Genomic DNA, 23,766 nt, shown 5'->3' on the forward strand with positions numbered 1-23,766 from the left:
AAAGGTTAATAAAAGGTTTATTTACAAGGGAAGGGGAAATGAGGAAATGCACAACTCAGGGAGAAAAGTGGGAGACAAAGTTTTAAATGCGTCCTACCCAATCCGCTGATCAGGAATCCCAAATGGCGCCCTGAGAGCTGGCCGCGAGCCAGGAGCCTTGAAGCCAGGAGGCGAGCGACAGAGCGAGAGACCCCAAGGCCCACGTGTTTGGTTTTTATACCCAACCTGGCTGCTTAACTCCACCCTCAGGTCCCAGCCACCTTCCCTTTGGTGGTGACAGGATTTGTCTTTCCCAATTTCCTGATGGCTTTGGTCTGGAGTGGGGGTGGGGTCCACAAAGCCTGTATGGGATTAGCTCAGGACATCCTTTCCCTCTAACAGCTACACACCTACTTGTACAGTTTATGAAATCCACACTGTACAGTGTACAGTTTCCTATGCATAGATTGTATTTTACTAAACAGAGTGTTTTAATCATATATGTGATAGTCAACTGAAGTAAATAAAAATGCAAGCTCCTGAATTCACATCCAGAGATTCATCTTCTGGGCAGGAATCAAGACTTTACGGTTTTAACAGATACCCCCAGGTAACCCTGCTGCAGATGGCCAAGAGATTCACTTATAAGAAACACAGTGGTGCTACTGGGTGAGACTGTTGTTTCTCTGCTTAATGCTGACAAGCAACAGGACTATATAAGCTGAGCAAAAGAATTGAGATAACTGAATTTACACGGTAGGCTATATCTTAACCAGTAACATTTTTTTTAATCCATAAAAACAGATAAACTCTGTATAAAGTGCCTGCAACATGGCTTATCTGAATCCTTCTCATGCCTATAAGGTTAAAAATCTTCCTGCAGGGCCTCCCGGTAGCGCAGCGGTTGAGCGCTCAGTTGCAAAGCTGCCCGCAGCCTCTGCAGCGCCGGTTCGATCCCCGGCTGCTCCCCGGCCACCGGAGGAGGGTCCCACATGGCGCGCAGACCTCTCCTGCCGCCCGCTGCTCCCCTCAGCAGTGTACTTCGGTCCTTCTGCCTGCTCTGCTCCCCGCTCTGGCTCTGGTGATTCTCTCACCTTCCCGCGCTTCTGACTGTACCCAGTGCTTGTATAAATAAATAAAAATAAATCTTTAAAAAAAAAATCTTCCTGCATCTTAATAGACAAAGGATAAATGCCACGCCTGGCTCTGTTCTACCAAAGTTGATCTCCATTAGATGCAAGTCATGACTGTCACCAGCTGTACCCCCAGTACCTCTTTTTCCCTTTCCACCCAAATAAAAGGCTCTCCCCAGTCTTCCCACTGAGCCTTCATCATATGATTCATGACTATTTACATGTGCACTAAAATGGAAAGCAGTACATTGTCTTGGTCTCTAAGAGCTCATGTAATTCTGAGTGCTATCTCGAGATGTTGTCCTGTTAGTAATTCTAGCTGAGCCCTGCCTACTTGAGCAATGAGGAAACCCTAACAGCTCTCATGGCCCATCTTTTTTTAAAAAAGATTTATTTATTTATGCTTATAAGAACTGGGGTACAGGCCAGAGGTGTGGGGGAGGGTGAGAGGATTCACCAGAGATGGTGGGGAGCACAACAGGCAGACTGACTGAAATATACTGCTGAGGGGAGCAGTGGGGGAGACAGAAGAGGTCTGCTGTGCCATGTGGGCAGCTCCCTGGCCAGCCAGGGATGGAACTCATGCTGCAGAGGCTGCGAATTGCTTCACAGTGCTGTGCTTAACCCCTTGAGCCACCAGGGAAGCCCTCTCATGGCCCATCTTCCCTTAAGTATCAGCCTCATCCTTTCAGTTCAAACATTTGATTGTGTGTGAAGTGAAATAGGTGACAACTTAAATACAGTCACTGTCTACACATTTCAACTCAACTGAGGTTAAGTGAGGCACATTGTCAGAAACAATAAAGGTTGGCCACCATGTTCGGCAAATGAAGGGTGAGAGCTGATTGTCCCTGCAGACATGAAGTGAGTGAAAGTTACGGTCCCCCCTTGTGAGAAAGTGCCTAATAGAGCCAAAAAGAATCTGAGATGATTCCTTATAATCATTTGGTTTTTGCACTAAGGTTTCTGTGTCACAGCCCATGGAGAAGTAGATGCTTTCAAGAGGCTGACTTATATCATTCATGTGCATGAAATCACCTGTAGGCCTTTTGACATGTCAGGTGGCCCACTCATTCCTGAAATTAGTCGGCCAGTGAGCAACGTGCTATGTGACCAAGATGCCTCCTATCCTCTGTTAAGCTGGCAGGGCATACATTGTTAAATACATACACACTAACAGAGATCCAGATATATTTCAATAGGTAAGTAAATTCAGATGGCTTAGTAACAGCTGCATTTCCTCATGAGCCTTCAGAAACAGGCCTATCTCAACACTCATTTTAGAGGTAGGAGCTGATCTGAGATAGAACCTAATTGCACAGTTTGATGAAGCTTAAGACTTGGGCCTGGGAGATTTTCTGACCTTAAAAATGTTCAGTGTCAGTGACCCATAGAATCTTGGGTCTGCTCTGATGGACATTTCAAAGTCTGAGCTCTCAGTGTTGCTCAATTGCACACATTGAGTAAAAGCTGCCCATATGGGGATGAGAGACCATTGTTAATGCTGTGGCCTTCAGCTTAGGAAAGACTTATGGTCAGTCAATTGTAAAAAACACAGCCAAACAGTTGGGAAACAGTGACTTCCAAAATAAATGCTGGGTTTTGTCTATGTGTACACAGGTCTGCTTTGCAGCTATAAAATGGTCTTTAAAGGGCAAGGAATTAGTGTCCTAAAGTTTCTAGACACACAAAAGAAAGTAAACACATCACAAAAGAAAGTAAATACATGACATTCCAGAAAACCTTTGCTCATCAAGGAGTCTAATGCCACTGCTTGAAGAAGCAACTAAGTGATAGTTGCCTTTGTGGGGTGGGGAGAGGGCCATGGAAGACCAAGCTTTTGCTTTGTTTTGGGAGTTAGATGCCTCATGGATTTAAGAGTTACATTCCTCAAGTTCTTTGCTGGAGGAAAGGTTAAGTATCTATGGCATCTAAGGTGGTCACAAAGGAAGTTTGGTTTTACCTTGCAGAAGCAATGCAGAACAACCTTAGAGTAAATCAAACAAACAGTGAAAAGCCCAGGGTGCCTGGGCCTGTTTCTCATCTCTAGAGTGAAGATAGTAATGTCTGCCCCACCCATCCATAGGGTTCTGTTATAGATTAAGTAAGATGAAGTGTGTGGAAAAAAAAACTTTGGAAATTATGAATACTATCATTATTTTAAGCAGGTAGATTTTTCTGAAATCTTGAGTTCTTCCTCAGATTCCAGATTATGATGTCATTTCAATAGGCTTCCCCCTTTGTAACCCTGAAATTCTCAGTGAAACTCCAGAAAAGTTCCAAGACAGTAGAACTTGTGACTAAAGCACTTAACCCATGATGCCCCTTGATGTTGTTCAGAAATCCATTGGTAATTTCTGAAGGGTGTTGCAGTGATGTGAATGCCTGGTACTGGGCTTGTAGTGTTGGTTTTTTTTTTTTTTTTTTAAGCAAATAGTTATATTTGTATTGACTTTGCAATGGTAGGTACAGCAAATTTAATATCCTACTTTATTACAAAAAAATAATTAGCACCAGCTCATGGTTTAAATGATCAGGGCTATGGTGGCATATATGCTCATCTTCTTCTTGGCTATATTAAAAATAAACAGAGGGCCTCCCTGGTGGCACAAGGGGTTGGGCGCCACGCTATGAGGTGGTCCGTGGCCTCTGCGGCATGAGTTTGATCCCCGGCTGGCCAGGGAGAGACCCACATGGTGCAGCAGACCTCTCCTGGCTTGCCTGCTTCTCCCCGTGGCGGTGTTCTTTGGTCAGTCTGCCTGTTCTGTTCCCCACTGACTCTGGTGAGTCCTTTCACCCCCTGCATCTCTGGCCTGTACCCCAGCTCTTGTATGCATGGATAAATCCTTAAAGAAATAAAAAATAAACAGAAACAGGTAGGTAAATAAATCTCATATTCACCACTCCTTTGAAAAAGATTAGCATTTACCACATAGCTTCTTGAGTTTGTTGATGCAAACAATTGCTGTGATTTTGTTAAAGGATACATTGAAAGGGGCTTTGAAAGCCGCAAACCTATGGTCTTCACATGGTTTAATATCTACTGGATGAGTTAGGGTTTCTCCTTTGTTCACAGACTGGTGGCATTCAGGCCTCTGCCTCATACTTTCCTCTGCCGCAGCCCCAGTCCACCTCCCCTTCCTCTTTTTTTGCACTTTGGCAAGGGAGCCATGTGAGAAAATGTTGTGAAAGATGTATTGATGGCTAATGCTTTGGCACAATTAGCCAAGGTAACCTGCCCTTGTGGCAACCTGTACACCAGCCTCAGGCATTTTGTCCTGGGTATCTTGAATAAGATTCAGGGCCTCCCTGGTGGTGCAGGGGTTAAAGACAGCACTATCAAGCTACTGCCAGCCACTGCAGCACAAGTTTAATCCACAGCTGGCCAGGGAGCTACCCACATGGCACAGCAGACCTCTCCTGTCTTGCCCGCTGCTCCCCTCAGCAGTGTATTTCAGTCAGTCTGCCAGTCCTGCTTTCCACTCTCTCTGGTGAATCCTCTCACTCCCTGCTCCTCTTGCCTGTACCCCAGACCTTATGCATAAATAAATCTTTTTTTTAAAAAAAAGATTTACTCTGTGGGCTAAAAAAGTAAATCACCTGCACCTGCACCCCTATGTTTATAGCAGCACTGTTTACAATAGCTAAGCTTTGGAAACAACCCAAATGCCCAAAAAATAGATGACTGGATCAAGAAGATGTGGTACATATACACCATGGAATATTACTCAGCATTCAAAAAAGATAAACACATGCAATTTGCAGCAACATGGATGGCGCTGGAAAGGATCATGCTCGGCAAAATAAGCCAGGAAGAAAAAGAAAAATACCGGATGGTCTCACTCATAGCAGGAATCTAGAAAACTTAAATAAGGGACCAGGAAAATGAATAACTATAAGAAAGTGAAAATCAAAATCAACAAAAAACTATGAACCAGAGACACTCTATGGGAGGGGGTGGGGGTGGGGAGGGGAGGGATTGGGGTCAAAATAAGGGGGTTGCAATTGTATGGGGAATATAAAAATAAAATTTATTTAAAAAAAAAAAGTAAATCACCTGGTGTCTGTTGGTGTGAAAGCTTATGACAGTTTTTGTGGCAGTAGATTTTGAAGGACATGATATCTCCAGACAGCCCCCTCCACTTTCTGAATCTACACTTCAGTGTCTTCAAAACCTAGTAGATGTTGGTCTACCTGAACTGATCTACAGATCATCTGGAACATACATTTCTTTCTTTTTTTTTTTTATAATAAATTTTATTTTTATATTCCCCATACAACTGCAACCCCCTTATTTTGACCCCAATCCCTCCCCTCCCCACCCCCACCCCCTCCCATAGAGTGTCTCTGGTTCATAGTTTTTTGTTGATTTTGATTTTCACTTTCTTATAGTTATTCATTTTCCTGGTCCCTTATTTAAGTTTTCTAGATTCCTGCTATGAGTGAGACCATCCGGTATTTTTCTTTTTCTTCCTGGCTTATTTTGCCGAGCATGATCCTTTCCAGCGCCATCCATGTTGCTGCAAATTGCATGTGTTTATCTTTTTTGAATGCTGAGTAATATTCCATGGTGTATATGTACCACATCTTCTTGATCCAGTCATCTATTTTTGGGCATTTGGGCTGTTTCCAAGGCTTAGCTATTGTAAACAGTGCTGCTATAAACATAGGGGTGCAGGTGCTCTTTGGAATTGATGTTTCTGTGTCCTTTGGGTAAATACCTAGGAGAGGAATTGCTGGATCATATGGAATCTCTGTTTAGTAGGTCAAGAAATCTCCACACAGCTCTCCATAGTGGTTGGACCAGTTTGCATTCCCACCAACAGTGCAGGAGAGTTCCTTTTTCTCCACAACCTCGCCAACATTTGTTGTTGCTAGTTTTTTTAATATGTGCCATTCTCACTGGTGTAAGATGGTATCTCATGGTAGTTTTTATTTGCATTTCCCTGATTACAAGTGATGTTGCACATTTTTTCATATGCCTGTTGGCCCTTTGCATTTCCTCTTCAGAGAAGTTTCTTTTTAGCTCTTCTGCGCATTTTTTGACTGGGTTATTTTCTTTGTTGTTGTTGAGTCTCATCAGCTCTTTGCAGATTTTTGTGATCAGTCCTTTATCATTAGTGTTGGGTGCAAAAATGTTCTCCCAGTCAGTGGGGTTTCTCTTTGTTTTTGTTATTGTCTCTTTTGCTGTGCAGAAGCTCTTTAATTTGATGTAGTCCCAGCTGTTTATCTTTGCCTTCACTATCACTGCTTTGGGTGATGTGTCTGTAAAGATGTCTTTGATGTGCAAATCACGTAGTGTTTCGCCTGTATTTCCTTCTACATATTTTATGGTTTCAGGTCTTATGTCTAGTTCTTTAATCCATTTTGAGTTGATTTTTGTGTATGGTGTGAGGTAGTGGTCAAGCTTCATTCTTTTGCATGTAGCAACCCAGTTTTCCCAGCACCATTTATTGAACAAACTTTCTTTGCTCCAATGCAGAGTCTTTGCTCCTTTGTCAAAGATTAGTTGACCATAAATCTGTGGGTTTATTTCTGGATTTTCTATTCGATTCCATTGGTCTGTATGTCTGTTCTTGTGGAACATACATTTCTGCCGACTGTTGTCATAAGGTCTCTAGCCATATGTATGGACACTGTATTTGAATTTTCTCTTTAATAGCAGTGACGCTAGGGCTTATTGTTTGTCCTCGGACAATTCTGTGCACTTGAGGTCCTCAAACAAATGCATGCATGCTTACCATGTTTCTGGTACTCTTGGCGAATTTTGAATTTTGTGAGGATTAACTGACATAGGAACCCCATGAGGAGTTGGTACCATTAACCCCACCTCACAGATGAGAATGCTGCTTCAGGGAGATTAAGCAGATTGCCCAATACCACATAGCTAGTTGTTGCACCAGCAACACCACACTGGTAGAGAAACGGGAGTTGTGGAGCAGGCTGCACAATGCAAGATGGATGCTGACAAGCAAGATCCTGGCCTTTTTATTGATAGAATAATCATACAACATCAGTTACATGAAGTAGGAGGACAAGGAGAAAAAGATGGGTGAAACTAAAGAATGTGTTTTTGTCATCTAGGAGACAAAAACTCATGGGGAGACATGAGTCTGCTGACCAGATAAATCTTATCTGCTTGACGACCAAGTGTTGTAATCGAAACCAGACCCCAGACCCCTGGCCATGGTTCCAATCTTATCAACAAGGCATTCCCTTGATCAGCTTCTGGTGTCCCTTGTCATACATCAGTTCTCGGCTCCCCGGGCATTCCCAGTCATACCTCATGATATATAAGTTGGGAGCATGTTTTATGCATTGGTCCTCAGCCCCCTGGGTGTTCCTGGCCATACCTCATGATGCATAGACTTCCCACAGTGAGCAAGCTTTCTGCTCTTGATTGATTTGATAGGCACCTTGTAAGGTTTGGCTCTATGACTGATTGACTGGTTTCTGAAGGGCAGTTCTGACCTTGTAAAGGAATGTGGAACTGCAGGTAACAAGGAATGGTGGCCCAACAGGCTGCTTAAGTCTAGCAGACCCACGCTAGTAATGGCAGAGCTGGGATTTAAATCCCAAATTTGATTCTAGAACCTGTGCACTTCACCATTGTATAAGGTGCGACTAATAGGGTATTGTAAATCTTTTAGGGTACTGTATATCTTTTCAGAAGTCTCAGATGCTGTTTTGAGGCAGTCGGTGTGTTGCTGAAATGCCAGATTTGATGTCCTTATTAAACTGTTGATTCAGTTGTGAGGTTTAAACCTCAGAACGGTGATACTAGTGAGAAGCCTGCCTATGTTAGCCCCACTAATCCATCAAGTGTCCTGTGGTAAGTTTAGTCCTTGAAGCAACCTCATGTTGGCTTCTTCTGTTATCAGGTCAGTCTCCCCTGTCTGGGTTCTGGTTTGCTTCACTTCACAAAGAAAGCTTTTTAGGGCACAAACTCAGGGAGCAGGGTGACTGAAAAAGTCTTCATTCTCCAAAGCAGTTTATGGGGAAATTACTATTAATTGCCACTACTTCCTGACACTGAAAGATGTTTTCTTATGGTAGCAGTAAATAAGCAGTGAGGATAAACAGGCTTCCAACAAACTTTTTTGGCGGGTCAGATGACCTCATCATAAATTGCAGCTGTGTGACACCTACAGGACTCTTAATAAAAAGGCCAACAGAGAAGGAAGCAAAACATCAACACTGAACCAGAATGCCCCGATCAACCATAAAGGAGAAAACTCAAATGGAGAATAAATGTATATGCTAGCTGTAATTATTACATCTTTTAATATAACATAAAAATGTATCTTTCTGTACTTAATTGTACTTTAATACTCGACTTGTCTATTATTATTGCTGAACTATTTTCTTCAAAGAGATGAGCTGATTATCTGTGACATCTCTCCCCAGGGACCAAAAAAAGGAAAGTTCTCAGCTTTTTATAGTATGAGGTCTTTAGGGGTTTTTACCTTGGGGATTTAAAAAGTTTCCTGTCTTCTATATGAAAAAAAAAAAAAAATGGCTAGAAGGGGACATGGAGAAGTTATTTCAGTTGGGACATTAGAATTATGGTCAGTTTTTAAAACCAATTTTTTTTAATTACTATAATCTTATAGGAATTTTAAAAATTTTAGAGCAAGAGAAACTAATTCATCATCCTCTGAACCAGGAATGGATTAGTGGGAATAATGACAGTAGAGTTGCAAGAAGGCAGAAGATTCTCCTACCATCTTGTTTGGTCAATGGCTAGTAACTGAGACAAGCCACTCTCCTCTGGAAGTTTTGACGGTCTTGAAATCAAGAATGAAGGAAAAATTTCCAACTCATCTTCATATTTTTCCTTTCCTTTTTATAATTGAAAAAGTATCCCTGAGCAAGCTCAAGAATCTCTTATTTATAAACTGATATTCCCAAACCTGGTGGACTTTTCTCTCATTCATGTTACATGTGCAATGTCAGTAAGTTGTGATTCTTCTCCCTAGCATCTTCCTTCCATATCCTAAGCTGATAGGCAATATTTTAATAGAGGCTGCTCTATGTTGTGATAAATGGAAAAGAGATGGCACCCATGCATTGGCTCGTAAAGCTTCTTTCTCAAAGTAGCATGTCATTTTCTACCCACACTTCATTAGCCAGAGCAAGTCACAAGGGACCACATCTGAGATCCATAGGGCATGGATGGTTGGACCAAGAATGCAGAGACCTTTGCTAGGAAGGTGACCTAAGTTCTGGAGGATGACCAGGATGCACATGGTGGACACAGTAGAGGAGAAGAAGGGTATGACAGATTAGGCAATGCTGACCCAATTGAGAAAACCAGACTCAGGCCTCCCTGGTGGTGCAAGAGACTAAACACCACACTATGAAGCAACCCCAATCTGAAGCCTCTGCAAAACAAGTTCAATCCCCGGCCGGCCAGGGAGCAACCCACATGGTGCAACAGACCTTTCTTGACTCGCCTGCTGCTCTCCTCAGCAGTGTATTTCAGTCAGTCTGCCTTTTCTGTTCCCCACTCTGTCTGGTGAATCCTCTCAGCCCCCGCATCTCTGGCATGTACCCCAGCTCTTGTATGCATAAATATTTAAAAAAAAAAAAAAAAAAGAAAAGAAAACCAGACTCTTCTACACGAAATAGAAAGCTAACCAAGAGGCAGAATTTTTTTTTGCTGATGTAACTGACTAGATTTTCAGTGGCAATGGTTGAGATGTCATTTTAAAGATCTAATCTAAAGAGGGAGAAATCAGGATGAGTGAATAATCTAGAGAGCTTCATCAGAGTTAGGTTTTGTGGAATACCTAGGATTTAGAAAGGCAAGAAATCCAGTGATGCATTTTAGGTTAAGCATGATACAAAGATTGAGGCTGAGCCTGGGGTACAGAAAGAATCCTGACGCCAGTGGGAGCATTTGTGTTAGTGGGTAATATGATGAAAGTGGGGTGATAGAGGACCTTGAAAGCCAGCGAAAGGAATATGGAGCTGATGTGCCAGTATTGACTGAAAGACCATAGCTCTAGAGATGTGCCAAAGACTTTGGAAATGCTACAATAGATATTTATTGAACACTGACTATGCACCAGGCACCCTTAGGAGCCAAGGATATAGCACTGAACAAAACAAGCAAACCAAACAAAATGGCGAACACAACAGACAGTGCTCTTGTGCATTACTCTAATTGAGACAGGCATTATACAAGTAAGCAATTACATTTACAACCTCAAAGAATGAAAAATGTGAAGGTAAATTACACAGTTCAGAGAATGACCACTGGGCAGTAAGGAGGGGAGGGATTAGGATACAAGATGCCTGTGAAGACTGATGAAGGTGCAGCAATCCTAGGTGACAGTCTCTACCCCCAAGCCCCAGCCCTGTGTTCATTAGCAGGTTTGCTACACTCAGCTGACTGAGGCCTCCAAGTGCAGGCCGGGTCCATCAGTGTATACAAGAAGCCAGGAATGCTGGGTGTAAAGGTGGCCATTGGGTCTACTGCTGGTGGACTAGTTGAAAAGGTGCAAGTAGAATGGCTCTCAGATTGCAGACACACAGCTTCACCCCTGAAGCAGCCGTGGTGATGACCACTGAGTCCCCCAGCCTCCTCTGGCCCAGGCTCACACTCACAGCAGATAGGACACCACACAAAGATCTCTGTGCAGTGGGAAACTACAGTGCAGCAAGAGTTAGAGTTAAAATCTACCTAGAGGTAGGGCACAGATGCCTCCTGTCCCTCTGTCCCAACACCCATATGTTAAACTGAGTCACAAAAGAGGACCCTAAGTAGAATTTAGACTTGCCCTCAGCACACATAACCCAGTGCCATCACTGCTGCCAGGCAGAGCAGGCACTTGCTCATAGCACAGTAGCAGCAGGACCCTGAGCTCCTTTTTGACAAGTTCCTCTATTCATAGGCAAGTCTGGCTCACTCAACAGGAAATGTCAGTTAAGCCTCATGGAATGAACACACACAGAGGAATATTATTCAGGTATTAAAAAAATATGAAATCCTGGGGCCTCCTTGGTGGTACAAGGGGTTAAGACGCAGCACTATGAGGCAATCAGTAGCCACTGCAGTGCAAGTTTGATCCCTGGCCAGGGAGCTACCCACATGGCACAGCAGACCTCTCCTGTCTCGCCCGCTGCTTCCCTCAGCAGTGTATCTCAGTAGATCTGCCTGTTCTGCTCCCCACTCTGTCTCTGGTGAATCCTCTCACCCACCCCCCACACCTCTGGCCCATACCCCAGTTCTTGAATGCATAAATAAATCTTAAAAAAAATGAAATCCTGCCATTTGGTAGGACATAGATGGACTAAAGGAAATTATGTTTCATGAAATAAGTCAGACAAAGAAAGAAATACCATATGATTTCACACAGAAGTGGTATATAGAGAATACAAGCAAACAGATGATCTAAATTAAACAAAAATAAAGCTGAGGCTGTGAGATCAGTGAGTGGTTACCAGAAGGGAGAAGAGAAGGGAAAATGGGCACTAGTAAGGTGAAGGATAGATTTGAACTTTAAGTGGTGCACTTAATATAGTTGATACCCATGCTGATTCTCAATGATGAGCTCCTGAAACGTATGTGATGATGCAATGACTTCAACCAAGGAAAAAAAGAATTTCATTAAGTTTACCTTTATTGTGACTATAAAATCTGATTATAAAAGTTATTCATATAAAAAGTAAAAGAGAAGTGGGGGTTCTCCCTGGTGGCACAGGGGTTAAAGTTCAGCACTATCAAGCTCTTGCCAGCCACTGCAGCATGAGTTCGATACCCCGCTGGCCAGGGAGGTGACCCACATGGCGCAGCAGACCTCTCCTGTCTCGCCTGCTGCTCCCCTCAGCAGTGTACTTCAGTAGATCTGCCTTTTCTACTCCCCACTTTCTCTGGTGAATCCTCTTACCACCAGCACCTCCAGCTTACACCCCAGTTCTTGTATGCATAAATAAATAAATCTTTAAAAAAAAAAACGAAAGAAAGAACAGCATGTGTTAACACCAAAATATGCTCATGATTATATGTAAAATGAGATGGTTTTACATAAAGATCAACTGCTTCCCAAATCTGTCTGGAGGTTCATTGCTTCGGTCTTAGCAGTTTTCAAACTTCACTGGGCCTCAGAATCACCAAAGGAGCTTGTTAAATGCAGGTTTCAGACTTTTCCGTGGAGTCTGATTAAGGACATGGAGGTTGGAGTTCAGGAATTGGCATTTTATAAGGACCCAGGTAATTCTGATGTGGGAATTACTCCTTCATTCCCCACCCACTGAAGCTATCCATCATTTTTCCAAGCTTCTCCCACTTCTGAACTCCTGCAGAATCTTGTAGCATGCATTGTCTGCTTGCTTGTTTTTGGATCTTGTGAATCATTCTAAATTGTAAACTTTTCCTGAATCCCCCAAGCAAACCCAGTTAGTTGGAGACCCATGCCACATCCTGGGATTTGTGTCAAACCCCCAGTGAACTCCTGAATACACTGAAATATTTGGAATCAAAATTTAGTTTGTAGTAAAGAAAAGAGGCTGAACATTTGAGAACTCTTTGGCACAACTGGAATTAGCTGTTGCTTTTGCAAATAAAGGTAGCCTTTGCAACAATGGTAGAAAAAAAAAATCTTGTTTAAATTACCTTTACTTTGGCCATCAGGCTACTGAAAGAGTGCCATAGGGCAGGGAGAGGGGGGTTATAGTAGGTCAATATTGTCAAAAGGACAATGGCCAGATAGAGAACAGGTCACTGTGGTTCTTCACCCACGCACAATTGCAAGACCACTCAGGCTCAGGGAACAACAATGCAGTTTATTTAACAAACGGGGAAACAGAGAGTTCCCAAGGCCACAAGTGCCGGGCTAGCTCATCCCACGTAGGGTCCATAGTGACCAGAAGTCCTAAACAAAATGCTTGTGGCCTGCAGGCCAGGAGCCAACTCACCGCAGCTGGATGTGCTCACAGGCGGAGCCACTGAGATGATGCCACGGCAGTCCACAGCAATAGTCTGAAGTCAGGATGGACAGCACCGGATGCTGGACTGGACAGCAATGGAGGCAGCAGCACTGAGAGGCACTGCCAGACAATTAACAGCTCTTGGAAGTGACCCAGACAGAGTGTGGGTCACTCATCAGCAGTGCTGGACAGCTCTGGTCACCAGGACGTGGTAGTGTCAGAAACGCCGTGTTAACAGCTCTCCATGAGTTGTTGGCCCACACCAACAACTCTCTGAGACACCAGGCCCAGGGCCTTTCAAGCAGTGTCAGAGGCAAGCCAGAGGCAGGTGTGGCAGCCTGGCCTCTGCAAAGTTTTTTGGCTTCTCTTCTTTCTTCAGAGGTCAACTGCTGGATGCTTCTTTTTCTTCAGAACTCAGGAACAGAGTCCAGCTCAGGAACAGAGTGAGCCTGAGTATGCCAGTCAGAGCATCTAACTGGTCCCTGCCCTGCCTTATATCTTCTTTCAGGGATTTCCTCCCTCCCCCCAAAACCCCTACTCTGCCCCTACCCCACAGGTCTGACTGGACCATTTTCAATCCTATCACTGATTGGACAATTTACTAACCAGCTTACAGCTCACACCTGATCAGTCCATTCTAGGATCCAGGCACCAAATCCACGGGCCTCTCTACTGCCTGCAGCTGGAGGAAGCCACAGCGCTGGAGCTGGCCCAGTGGGGTCCGGTGCTCCTCCCTGCAGCCCTGAGCCAGGGCCTGCATGCCCTGAGGTGGCTGGTAGGGAAACCACTGCTATCTGCCATCATTGGTAGCCTCTGCCTGTTGCCTGAGCCCTGGTGGGTGGCAGTAAAATGCCCACAACCTACTGCCACTTGTACTGCCCGCATGAAGCTTTCTGGGGCAGGACACCGATTTGCCCACTGTTTGTTCTGAGGGAGCCCCAGTTGCAAAAGAACCAGGCTTAATAACTCAGTAAAAGTTCTTTGTGTCAGGGCACAAAAGAAATCATCCCATACCCCTCTGGGTTATTCTCGGACTACATGACTAATCAATTTGACTGGTTAGCAAAGGAGAAACATATTATAACATATGTATGGAGAATTTGATTGTTCATTCTAAAGACAAATGGAGAAACCAGAAGTATTTGTCTTTGTTTTGAGACCTGGGGTTTCAAGGACAGAGAAGGGGAGACTTCACATGACTGGTAAGGAGGAGGTGACCTCATCCTTACTCTGAAAGTAGAGATGAGAGTCTCGGAGAAGACATGTGTAGCGGCAGGAAGGGCACAGATCAAGATCTCTATGATCCAAGCAGACAGGTAGAGTCCTGGAGCCCTCAGTGGCTTTTCAGGCTTTTATTGAGCTTTTAGCAGGTACATGGCAGGCAGGGGTATCAGGGGGCCGGGAGGCTGGCAGGCCTCCCAGCCCACAGCGAGTCTTCACTCTTTCTGGGCTCTCTGGCATTCCTATTCTCCTCTGCTGCTACTCTCATTCTCTCTGCACTTTTTCTCTTCTACTCTTTCTGCTGGTTCCACTGGCGTCCCCATGAGGCCGCCCATATAAGCCCAGTCTCAGCCCAGGTGCGCCCACCTATGCATGCCCACACCCTACTCCATGTGTCCGCCGTGAGGCATGCATCTAGGATCCCAGGGATACATCATTAATGCTAATGGCTGGAGGGCAGAAAAGCCTGATACTTTTCACTTACCCTACAACATGTTTGCTGATATACCTAGAACTGGGCGAGACTCCCAACTATTCTAAGTCATGAAAAGGAGAGCAGTGATTATTTCAATTAGGGCATAAGGATCTTCTTCAATTACGTAGGAATAAAAGACTTAGGCAAGAACAGAAGCTTACCCTGTGCTTCAGCACCCTCACTACTCTCAAAGCAAAACAATCTGCAGTCTTTAAGTAATGGTAATAGACCTCCCAAGGCTCAAAGAACTCTGATTGATCCCTAGTTCCTATACCCAGGGAACAAGAGGCCTACTCTGGGCTTATTGAGCAAAATCTATCTGAACCTTTTGGATAGACTAACCTCACTTGCTTCAGAAAATGTGAGCTTTGAAGAACTGAAGCTCCAAATAACCTGAGAATTGGGAATGGAAGATTCTAATTAGGTGATTCTGGTGGGAGATCACTGGATGAATTGTGCTTGTCCACATGGTAACTTCAATCATCTTTAGAACTCTATTCAAAAGTAAGTTATAAATACCTACATCTGTAAAGCTTTCATGATCTCCTCCTTGGAAAAAGTTAACCATCTCTTCTTAGTCTGTACCTACAACAGTGACTTACACACATTTCTGTGACCAGAGGTCACACTCTCGTGTAATTATATTTGCATGTTGCTGTTCTCCAGTAAATCAGCAACTCCCTGGACATAGGAGATGTGACACTTCTATGTAATCTGATCACCTGGTTAAATGCCCTTATGTAGTCATACTAAATAAATGGGTGTGTTTTTTGGCTGTTGGCTCAGAGGTGAAAAAGGTGACTCTTTCTTCAGTTGTCCCAAATCAGGGCTCATCTGACACCAGCTGCCTCCACTGCACCATCTAAGTTCAACCCCAGTGAAATCAAAGAGAGGAAGCCATGGGGAAGTCAGTACCAAGTCTGCCCTGACCCACAAGATTGACAACCTGGGTCTGTCTCCCAAAAAAAGTTAGTGATGATATCACCAAGGCAACTGGTGATTGGAACAGTCTGAGGAGGCAATGAAAATGACCATTCAGAACAAACGAGCCCAGATCCAGGTGATACCTTTGGCCTCTGCCCTTACAACCTTCAGGGACCTGCCAAGAGTCAGAAAGAAGCAGAAAAACATCAAGTACAGTGGAACTGCCTCTTTGATGAGACTGTCAACATAGCCCCACATAGTTCACCAATAGTGAACTAGAGAGCTCTCCGGCACCATTAAAGAGAGCCTGGGGCCATCAGTGGGCTGCAATGTTGACAGGTGGCTTCTACCCTCCCAACTTCATAGATGACCTCAATAGTGGTGGGGTGGAATGTTTAGCTAGTTAATAGCTAAAAAGGAAATGTTTCAGAAAAGGATCATTTGACAAACAATAAATTAATTGGTTAATTAATTAATTAATGGACATGTAAGTGAAGGAGTGAGGATTTTGCCCTGAACAGGTAGCACTGATTTGATCAGCTGCATTTTCTGGGTCTTTTCTAAGAATTCAGTAACTAAATTTAACATAACATGTCACCTTAGCATGACAAATTTCCCTCAAGTACTGTCGTAATAAAGTAGGAATAAATGGTAAAATGCAAATCAAGTATCAGTTTCACTTTGCTTTCTTCATGACAACTGAGTGTTCCTCAGCCTGTGGGACCCCTGATTTAAGGACCTAGAGGTGAAATCCTTCAGAAGCCAGCTCAACATCAACCCATTAATTCCTTTTGTGGGCTCTTGAATACTGTGTGAGGTTTAGATATCATAGATATTTGAACTTTGTGTATATATAATATCAAATATAAATATCCCAATCTCTAGTTTTATAGTGTTTTATTAAAAGAGATTATTTTAAAGTTGAAAGGTATCCCTTCATTTAATTGCTTAGGAAGCCAAGCCTCTTGAAGAAGGGGCAGTCTTGTTAGTGATCAGGATACTGGACTTGAGGTCAAATAGGCCAGGATTCAAATCTCAGTTCTGCAGTTCAAATCATAGCCTCTTATTGGCTGTCTGTGGTCATAAGCAGATTACTTAATATTTTCTTTTTTTTTTAAGATTTATTTATTTATTTATACATGCACTGGGTACAGTCAGATGTGCGGGAGGGTGAGAGAATTCACCAGAGCCAGAGCGGGGAGCAGAGCAGGCAGAAGGACCGAAGTACACTGCTGAGGGGAGCAGCGGGCGGCAGGAGAGGTCTGTGCGCCATGTGGGACCCTCGCCCAGTGGCGGCCGGGGATCGAACCGGTGCTGTAGAGGCTGCGGGCAGCTTCGCAACCCAGCACTCAACTGCTGCGCCACCGGGGAGGCCCTACTTAATATTTTCTAAAGATTCATTTTCTCATCTGTCAAGTTTCATTAAATCTCCATCTTAGTGTGTCTGACAAGGGGACTACCTGAGAGATTGTGAGCCAGAGACCAACTGTATCCTCTACACAGAGCAAATCCTCGTTGATCTTTAGTCTCCACCCATCTATGGCCACACTAGAACTTAGAGATTTTTCCTGAGGCGTTGGTAGGATGGATGGTGTCCCCAGTTTACTGGACATGACTCACCCACATCCAGCATAGCCAGGGGCTGTTATGTTAGCGTTTGAATATAAGATTTAGGACCTATTAATTTAAAGCCATCTCCCTCGTTGTTACATGTTTCCTTGTTGCTGCTTTTATTTCCCCCCTTTCCTTGCACTGTGAGTTAAAGGCTCTCCTCGGCAACCATCACCTATATTTGAAGTTTGCATTATTGTGTGAATTAGCAAGATTGTTCCTATAAAGCACTAGGAATCGGAGCAAAATATATAACTAATTTGGAAAAATGAGAACTACCTTCCTTAGTAACTAGTCTTCAACTTTGAGGAAATCACATAAAAACATGAGTTTAAATATCTGGGCTAAATTGAAATGGTTTGACTGGCTATAAACTAAGCATTTTAAGGAGGTGTTAGTGATCTGAGTATCAGTCGCTATGAAACCTCCAAGTATTTAGGAAGGAGAAACTACGTTGTTTTCAATTTTCATTTTCCTATAGTTCATTTGTCATTTTAAAAGACAACTTATTTCTTTTTATCTTTTTCTTTCTTTGTAAAGGCAGAAACCTCTGGGTTCTTGTCGTGGGGCGGTTTCCAAAAGAACACAGAATTGGGATTCCGGAGTTCAAGTACGTGGCAAATATGCATGGAGATGAGGTATGTATGTGACCTGAATATCTGAAATGCGACAGAGAAACTTCCCCTCAAGTCTTTTTGAGCTTCTGTGTAAATGTTCAGAAAGCAGCACATGATTTTTAACAAAGAATCTGGAAAGGTCCACCTGTGAAGTCTTCAGAGGGAACTTAAAGAAGTAGGTCAGCAACTAAAGCACCATTTGGCTATTTACCTGGGGCCCTGTCACGGCAACTCGAGCTTGTTTTGTCTGTGGGGCAGGAAGACCCACAGCGCCGCTCTGAACTGTCAAGTCCCTGCACGCCTTCCTTCCTGGGTCTGTGTGCCGTCCCAGGTCAGCACCCCGGGGCCCCAGCAAAGGAACTGTATTATATTTGAAGCCAAAACAATCAGAAGATCCAAGATGCCTAATAACTATCCAAATGCCTAATAACTTTTTTTAAAAAATGCTTTTGTCACTTTTAATCGCAAAGTCAATGCTTAAACTTAAACTGTCACTCTGAGGGTTCTGTCATGGCCTCCACACACAAACACTATTCTGTTCTGTAGTCATGTCTTGCCGCTTTCCCAATCTAGCAGGAATAAATTCTGGTTTTGTTTTGTTCCAGGTCTTTGTTTTTTGTTTTAAAGATTTATTTATTTATGCATACAAGAACCGGGGTACAGGCCAGAGGTGTGGGGGGTGAGAGGATTCACCAGAGACAGAGTGGGGAACAGAACAGGCAGATCTATTGAAATACACTGCTGAGGAGAGCAGCAGGCGAGACAGGAGAGGTCTGCTGTGCCATGTGGGCAACTCCCTGGTTGGGGATCCAACTCGTGCTGCAGCAGCTGCAGTAAGCTTCATAGGTTGCATCTTAACCCCTTGCACCACCAGGGAGGCCCCTTGTTACAGGTCTTTGCTTGCTTGCTTGCTTGCTTGCTTGCTTGTGTGGGTTTTTTTTGTGGGGGGGAGGAGGAGTAGGCTTGTTTTTTTTTTCTTTTTTTTGCAAAATACCTTTTTACCATTCCCTCCTTCCTAGGCACATCACTAGGCATTTGAAGACCCTCAATTCTATTTCTTACCTCCCTTCCTCGTGGTATTTTAAGATAACAACTGCACTATGCCCTGGTCACCAGAACTCCACACAACTGGGCCATCAAGTAGAAGGAAAAGGGAGTTCCCAATCGTTGGTGAAGAAAATTTACATAGGAATAGGCATAATACCCTATAGGTTACACTTAACTTTAAGGAATGTAGAAGTAAATGCATATTCCAGTAAGTCCCACTTGCTGGCTTGTTACAGCACTTGTGAGTTTGCAGTAGCGTGGGTGGCGCGCTCTAGTCCGTGCCCAGCTTCCTGTCCCAACTTCACCCTCCCCTAACCCAGGCTCTATTGGAGAAGGACCCACCTGGTGACACATACAGCCTGCCCTTTCCAGGTATGCCACCCAACCTGTCCTGCTGAGAGAGGCTCCTTGCCACCCGTGCTCAGATGCAAACATTTGCCTCTAAGAAAGGCAATCCTCCTGTTCTGCTCCCCACTCTGTCCCTGGGGAATTCTCTCACCCCCCCCCCACACCTCTGGCCTAAACCCCAGTTCTTGTATGCATAAATAAATAAATCTTAAAAAAAAAAAAAAAAGAACAATGAAAGAAAGAAAGAAAGGGAGAGGTCTTTAAACCTGACTTGTGGTGTGGATGGAAGTTCAACCCCCTGTGACTTTTTTGTGCCTTTAAAGGCCTTACTGTTTCTGAGAGTCTGACCAAAGTTGTTTTTAATAAGACAACTGCTCAGTACAGACAGCAGCCCAGACTTCCTCTCCTGCTTGCTATCTAGTCTATTGATCAAGGTCCCCGGGAGTCCATTTTTAATAAGAGACATGTGGGGCTCACTGACTTCTGTAGTTTATTTATTGAATTCCTGGCATTTCGGAGGTCGCAGTCTGCTATTCAGAAATTAACCCTCTGAAGTGATACTTTGAAACACGGGCAAGAGTCCATTCCCTCACTCACCCCTGTGTTTGCTTGTTCCTTTCATGCACTTTCCCAATTGCCTGGCATCTAGCTCTCTGGGTAGTTAGTGTATCTCATCAAGTCAGGGCTCTCTGGTTCACTTTTATTCTTTGAGGACTGAGATTAGGCAGGGGGGAGAAGCCTGTATGTTTTGGGGAGGGGATCTGAAGCCCGGTTGCCCCCATGTAGCCCAGATGGTAGCAGTGTCCGGGGGCTCTGGGCAGCTGGAAACTTCTGATCCTTCTATATTCTACCCTCCTCCTGGTGCCGCTGGGAACTGGGGCTGGTGAAAACATAACGCAGGAGCAGGGAGGGCTCACTCCAAGGGGCTTAACCACCTTATTCCTCTGTCTAGATCTTTCTGAAGTCAAAGAGATTTTTCAAAAGCCTGCTATTAAAAGCAGCATAGCGGGCATTTTAGGACAGCAGTTCTTAACCTTCCCTTGCGTCTCTGCCACAAACTTAGAAACTGATCTCAGGGTCTGTGAATCTCTTAGGCGTTGGTTTGTGGGCCTCATGTTGAGGATCCCAGCAGCAGGTACGTGTGCTCCCAGGATAGAATTAACCACATTATTTTTAAATGTTTCTTCTCTCCCGGATTTAACCCCAGAGAGTTTGTGCACGTGTGTGTGTGTGTGCGCGCGTGCGCCCCACACATAATACCTGGGCTGGATGACAGTGCACATCAGTGGCACCAGGAAGGCCCAGTTTCGTTGGTCACGTCTGCTTGTGCACCCCCGTGACATTTTACCTGACTTCATTATGCCTTGTTGTAGAAGCAGGACTTTATGAAGTGAAAAATAACCTGTTATTATTACTAAATCAACATGTGTACATCTTAGAAAACATACAGATTTTTTTAAAAAGTTGTATACTGGGCCTCCCCGGTGGCGCAGCGGTTGAGCGCTGGGTTGCGAAGCTGCCTGCAGCCTCTGCAGAGCTGGTTCGATCCCCAGCTGCTCCCCGGCCACCGGAGGAGGGTCCCACATGGCGCGCAGACCTCTCCTGCCGCCCGCTGCTCCCCTCAGCAGTGTCCTTCGGTCCTTCTGCCTGCTCTGGTCCCCGCTCTGGTGAATTCTCTCACCCTCCCATGCGTCTGACTGTACCCAGTGCTTGTATAAATAAATAATAAATAAATAAATCATTAAAAAAAAAAAAAAAGGCATAGTTTCTAAAAAAAAAAAAAAAAAAAAAAGTTGTATACTGACCTTTGAGAAATGAGTGCTTTTAATTCCTTATTCTGTAGCCTTCCAGATGCTTGCGTGTGTGCACTTTTATCTAATAAGTTATATATTAATTTGCTAGCTGTAACATTGTAAAGTTAATATTACAATACTGTGTCCCGGGGCAAGTTAGGGTTAATTAGACAGCTTCTGGGACAGTGCAGGCAGGGGCTTGGGCAGAGTTAGAGGCTTCTGAGATAAGGGCAACAAACGGAATAAGGGAAGCTCCAGAGATAAGGGCAACAGCTTCCAAAGGGGGTTAATCAAACACCCCTGGACAAGGGCAATAAAGGAAAGGATGCTAAGATAAGAGATTTAGTTCTGGGCACAGAGACATTAAGACAGAATGAGTGAGACCACCAAGAACTAACCAATCACAAAGAGACTGGTGGAGCTTTAGAATAACCAGGGAAAGAAGATATATATTCCCTGAGGCACCACTCTACTTTTAGGCCTGGCAGTCCCACTTTATTTTGGATCCTTTTCTCCTTAATGAACTTTTTCTTTCTCTAAACAAATCTCCCTCTTCTCGCTTGCTTGCCTGAGCGTCAGCGAAGTTCCTGCTGCGGCTTTGTGAGACACCAAACGTGGGGGTCTAGTGGCTGCAACTCAGTGCTGCTGCAGCTGCAGCCTGGGATCCGTTCCTGGCTGGGAGACTAGGCTGGAAAACCTCCAATTATGGTATCAATACTACATACCCTTTGTGCCAATAAAGGTTTATTCTTTTTTTTTTCACTGCTCCAAATTTTTTTTATCTGTTGGAATCTGACAATGTGGGAGGTAATGTCTGGGAATTCCATTGTGACCTTTTACGATTTTATCAAAAGAAAAATATTGATGGTTTCACTTCTAGGAGGAATATAGGGGAACCCAATAAGGGATCAGGGAAAAAAATAATAACAATAAATTTTAAAAAATTAACAGGTAACTATAAATCAGAGACACTCTGCAGGGGAGGAAAAGGAGAGGGATCAAAACAGGGGAGGGAGGAGCACAAGAGGTAGCGATGGTGCACAGGTGACTTGGTGGTGGGAATTCTATAGGGACTACACCTGAGAGGAGAAAGCAAATATTGTACAAAAATGAACAATGATGTAAAATATATATAAATTATATAAAAATTAAATAAATAAAATTACTTTTATCATTATTATTTATTTTTGCTATAATATTTGTTTACATTGTATAACAACACCCCTCAGGTGTTGTTACCATAACCACACCCACCACTCAAACACCCCTAGTCTACCTTGCTTTTGGCCCTCCCCTCCCCAGTTTATCCTGTCATATATTCTGCTTTCTGGTTTCTCCAGTTCTCCTCAAAATGCCCCCACAATTATCCAAATCAGGATCCAGTGCAGGACCATGCATAGCATTCGTTGCTATGTACCTTGAATCTCTTTTAATCTAGCATTGAAAGATCTTTTCATGACACTAGTTTTAATCAGGACTTCAATAGTTTCACAAGGAGATCAGTTATCAGTCCTACAGAATGTCCCAAATTCTGGATTTTTTGTTTCTCTTCTTGTGCATTGAATTGTGGCTGTATTTACTTCAAGTCGGAAGATAGATCTAAATGCTTGTTGGATTTAGGTGAAACATTTTGGTTAACATGCATTTAGAAATTGTGAAGATGAGTTAATTTGGCTGATGGTAAGTGTCAGGCTGATTAGCTTGGTTACACTCAGGATGCAAAAAGGCAAACTGTGGTTAGCAAAATCAACTGAAAATGCCCATTTGTAGGCAAATATTGTTACAAAAGAAATGAAGTTAAACCTTCTCTTTTCTGTATGATTTTCATTATTCTCTTATTCTTACAAAGGGTAAGGCACTATTGCAGATATTTTTCTTGCCTGCTTGAGGCACGGACGAGTTACAGAGCCTTACAAGAAAGTAGTAGCAATCACCAACACTTGTAGCCACAGAGCTACACTGCGTGCTTCAGTGGTCACTTCTGACCACCTCTACAGAAGGCATATTTGTTTGTCTCATTTACCAAAAAGGGAATCCGGGTCTGTGTTTTGTTATAAACTGAATCCAGTGTTGGCAGTGAGCAGACCCAGCTATGGATCTGCCTCCTTTGCTCTCCCCAGCCTTTGAAATGTTCTTTCTATTGATTTTAGCACATAGATGTGTGATTGCTAATTAACTGTGTGGATGGCTATGCAGTTCTAGAACTGTTGAGATGAGGGTTCATTCATCACATAGAAAAGTAGTCAGCTCTTACAGTAACACTGTCCTCAAGTCCCTTCTCTGTCCTTTCTGCCCCTCCCCCTCCATGGTTGCTGCGGAATCACAATGAGTAGCTTATGACAGAGTTCCCACCCTCTGCCACTTGGTGTTTATGCTGTTTTCAGAATAAGGAACAAGTGCCTGAGATTCTACCATCCTCTTTTTAATGAGACTGGCAGCTGTTTTTCTAGATCATCCAGGTCCTCCTTTGCATACACATGTATGTGGAATTGTAGAAGCTCTAATTCTAGGTTTAATTTATGTAAACCCCTAATTGGCATTGCTGACACACCTCAAGTCTTATCACTGGTTTTAAATGAAGGGATGATGCCAGCACACTCTGAGTGGGCGCCACCGTTCCCTCACTCCACAGATACTCAGAACATTAGGGAGTGCGTCTGTGTACCCCTAACCCTACTGATGAG

General features: G+C 43.7%; 1 protein-coding gene across 1 annotated transcript in view; it reads left to right on the plus strand.

Annotated features, from left to right (window-relative positions):
* Positions 1-23,766, plus strand: part of CPM (carboxypeptidase M) — a 64,727-nt gene that overhangs the window by 18,050 nt on the left and 22,911 nt on the right. Inside the window, exon 3 of the mRNA XM_037514017.2 lies at positions 17,818-17,915. Coding sequence (XP_037369914.1) covers positions 17,818-17,915 — 98 coding nt within the window. The remainder of the gene's footprint in view (positions 1-17,817; positions 17,916-23,766) is intronic.

This window comes from Talpa occidentalis, unplaced genomic scaffold (genome assembly GCF_014898055.3).
Source record: "Talpa occidentalis isolate TD23 unplaced genomic scaffold, MPIMG_talOcc4v2.1 talOcc4.16, whole genome shotgun sequence".
NCBI lineage: Eukaryota > Metazoa > Chordata > Mammalia > Eulipotyphla > Talpidae > Talpa > Talpa occidentalis.